This window comes from Pseudoliparis swirei, chromosome 17 (genome assembly GCF_029220125.1).
Source record: "Pseudoliparis swirei isolate HS2019 ecotype Mariana Trench chromosome 17, NWPU_hadal_v1, whole genome shotgun sequence".
NCBI lineage: Eukaryota > Metazoa > Chordata > Actinopteri > Perciformes > Liparidae > Pseudoliparis > Pseudoliparis swirei.
Window position 1 is genome coordinate 17,865,910 of NC_079404.1, and position 2,913 is coordinate 17,868,822.

The following is a 2,913-nucleotide window of genomic DNA, read 5'->3' on the forward strand; positions in this document are numbered from 1 at the left end:
GGTAACCTATAAGCATGCTGAATACACTTCCCAATGCCCCATGAAATTAATGAACAGTTACTATATGTGCAACTGGACATTTCTGGAGTAGATGGGTCATGGAGAAGCTAGAGCTACAATCAGGTCACACACACACACACACACACACACACACACACACACGTGCTTACTGTTGCTAGACTTCAGGTCCCGGTGGATAATGGGTACCACGGCCTCCTTGTGCAGGTAGAGCATCCCGCGTGCAATCTGCACGGCCCAGTTGACCAGGATGTGCGGAGGGATGCGCCTTCCGGTCAACGCCCGGTTCAGTGTCCCGCCTCGGGCATACTCCATCACCAGGCACAGGTTGGGCTCCTCCAAACACACTCCCTCCAGTTTAATAATGTTGGGGTGCTGGAGCATGGAGAACAGTTTCGCTTCTTGTTTCACACCGCCGGCAGTGGCTGTGATGTCCTCGTCTGGATCTTGCCGAGCTGCCTTCACTGCGACCTCCTGGTCCTTCCATGTGCCCCGATACACTTTGCCAAATCCACCCACGCCTATGATCTCCTCTAGCACCAGTTCACTGAAGGGGATCTGGATGGGCGAGCTCGGCACTTGCTCTTGTGTCCCCACAGACACGCTCGTCGCGGGGAGCCGGTAAATAGCGGGCTGGTAGGTGACATAGTTTGAGGGGAAAATCCCGACCCGGTGGTTGATTTTACCGGTCCACCATCCCTCGTCCCCAGAGATCGTTGCGTCTTTGGACAGCACCTCCACCACGTCCCCTCGCCTGAGGCTGAGCTCATCCTCGCCGCTCGCCTCGTAGTCATACGCGGCTGTCCACAGAGACCGTGTCGGGCACAACGGGGCCGAGTGAGCGCACGCCCGGACCGTGGGGGAGTCTGTCCAGGCATGGTCCCCCGTCCCTCCGCCGCACGGCCGCCCTTCACCGTTTGGGAAAGCGGCCTGCGAGACATCCATTTCTCGGTGGCCGTAGCGGCACCATAGGGTGCAAGAGCTTTCAGAACACAAAAACTTTAAAACTTTAAAACGATAAAATGCAACTTGTGGAAATCCTCATGCTGTCACACCAACGAGACTAGCGGGTGGGAACAGGTTCATTCCCACGACGGGATCGAGCCGTCCAAAGTCCCGTGGGAGAGCGAGAGTAACGTTATCCACGTCGCCACTCCGGTGAAAGGGTATGAGGGGCAATTACCGCGCCAGCAAAAATACTTAGAAACTAATGTCACCACTTTAAGGGTTGACGGTTAAAATAGCAAAGAGCAGTTTAAAATGACGTATTAATAAAAAAAACGTGTCCTACTCCTCTGCTTCTGCTTTAAGCAAACGAGCTAAAGTTAGCTCTCCGCCGACGGAGCTAACCGTGAGTTCCCAAAGTGTTCGCAGGTGCCGAGGAGATGCACCTGCACCGTGCAGCCCGACCGGGGCGAAGTTTAGCCTCCGGGGGACGGGTTTCTCTCGGGAAGACGCCGGTGAAGCTCGTCCAGTCACCGACACCCCGAGACGTGAAGTTTACTTTCTCGTGTTGTGGACTTTTAACAGCGAAGTCTCAACTGCATTGGCTAGCGCGTTAGCTTAGCATAGGTCAGCCTACTGACTGGTTGGAAAACTGTTGCTTCTCTCCGCTTGAGATCGGTCATTCCCGAGAGTGTTGCTCCTTCCTGGACGAGACGAAAAGCCGACAGACGAAACACTGGGAAAGCACATCAAACATCCTGGCTTCCACGGGTTGCGAGGAATAAAAAAGTGAAGGAAAAAAAACCGTAAACTTCAGTCAAAACAACCCCCCTATCGGCGCGCCAGTCGAAGTCGGACCGAGCAGTGTGAGAGGGACCTGGTGGACGCTGCCGCTGCTCTCGCTGCTGGCTGTGGTGCCCTCTGATTGGTGGATAGGAGGACACGTGACCGCCGCAGCGGTAGGGGGAGGGGGGAGGAGCTACTTTAGGAATGTGTGAGGAGTGCGCGCCTTCAGGGAAATTATGGGAATAGTGAACCATATTAAAACACACACACACACACACACACACACACTCTCTCTACTCTCCAAACGCCAGCCATGTGAACAAATAAGTGATTTCAAAGTGAAAATACAACTACTTGGGATACTGCTGCTATTTTGCACAAGTATTGAAGCACACAAGACTCCGGTGTCAAGTGGCTCTCAGTGTAGGCCACAAGAAGACACATGCTGCTAACAAAGAACCACATCCACACCACATAAGCATTGGCCTATACTACTAATATTACTAATAATGATAATGATGATATTAATACCTTATTTATAATACCTTTATTGCTTTTATTGTATGCGTATTAAAACCTATGAACATGTACTTATATTTCCTCTAAGCGTGCATAGCTTATACGTCCTGTAAACGCGACGCATTGTGCATGATATATGTGTCGCGTATACACGATGTATAAGCTATGCTATATTATGTATACATATCATGAACAATGTGTGTTAACGTGTTCGACTGATTTCCCCTGAAAACAGACCGGCCGTGGCTGCGTAGATAAACACACTGAAGGTGCGAATCAAATTATAGGATGGAGAGATAGGGAGGCGGTGGGGAGAGGAGGGGGGAGGGGAGGCGGTCAGAGCTGCGCATCTGTGCAGGCGAGGATAGGGAGAAGGAGAGAGAACAGGACAAGATGAGGACCGCGGCAGTAGCAATGGACGAATCGTCATTGGGATGGGAAAAGGCAGACCAGAGGACCCCGCCGAACAAGACGACTAAGGCATGAAAGAGAAGGCTCAGGAGACGTGCTGCATCGCCCCAACATGGAGGCGTAGCGACTGTAGCATGCATTAGAGGAGATCATCTCATTGTAGCCTAGCAGCAGCAGCAGCAGCAGCATCCGTCCGTCCACCCCGAGCGGAGAGGAGGAGAGAGAGAAGGAGAG

The 2,913-nt window shown here is 52.4% G+C and overlaps 1 protein-coding gene across 2 annotated transcripts in view; it reads right to left on the reverse strand.

Annotated features, from left to right (window-relative positions):
- map3k21 (mitogen-activated protein kinase kinase kinase 21) overlaps positions 1-1,841 on the reverse strand; it is a 28,020-nt gene extending 26,179 nt beyond the window's left edge. For both annotated transcript variants that reach the window (XM_056435382.1, XM_056435381.1), the window contains exon 1: positions 171-1,841. In XM_056435382.1, coding sequence (XP_056291357.1) covers positions 171-963 — 793 coding nt within the window. In that variant the 5' untranslated portion in view covers positions 964-1,841. The remainder of the gene's footprint in view (positions 1-170) is intronic.
- Between the last annotated feature and the right edge of the window lie 1,072 nt (positions 1,842-2,913).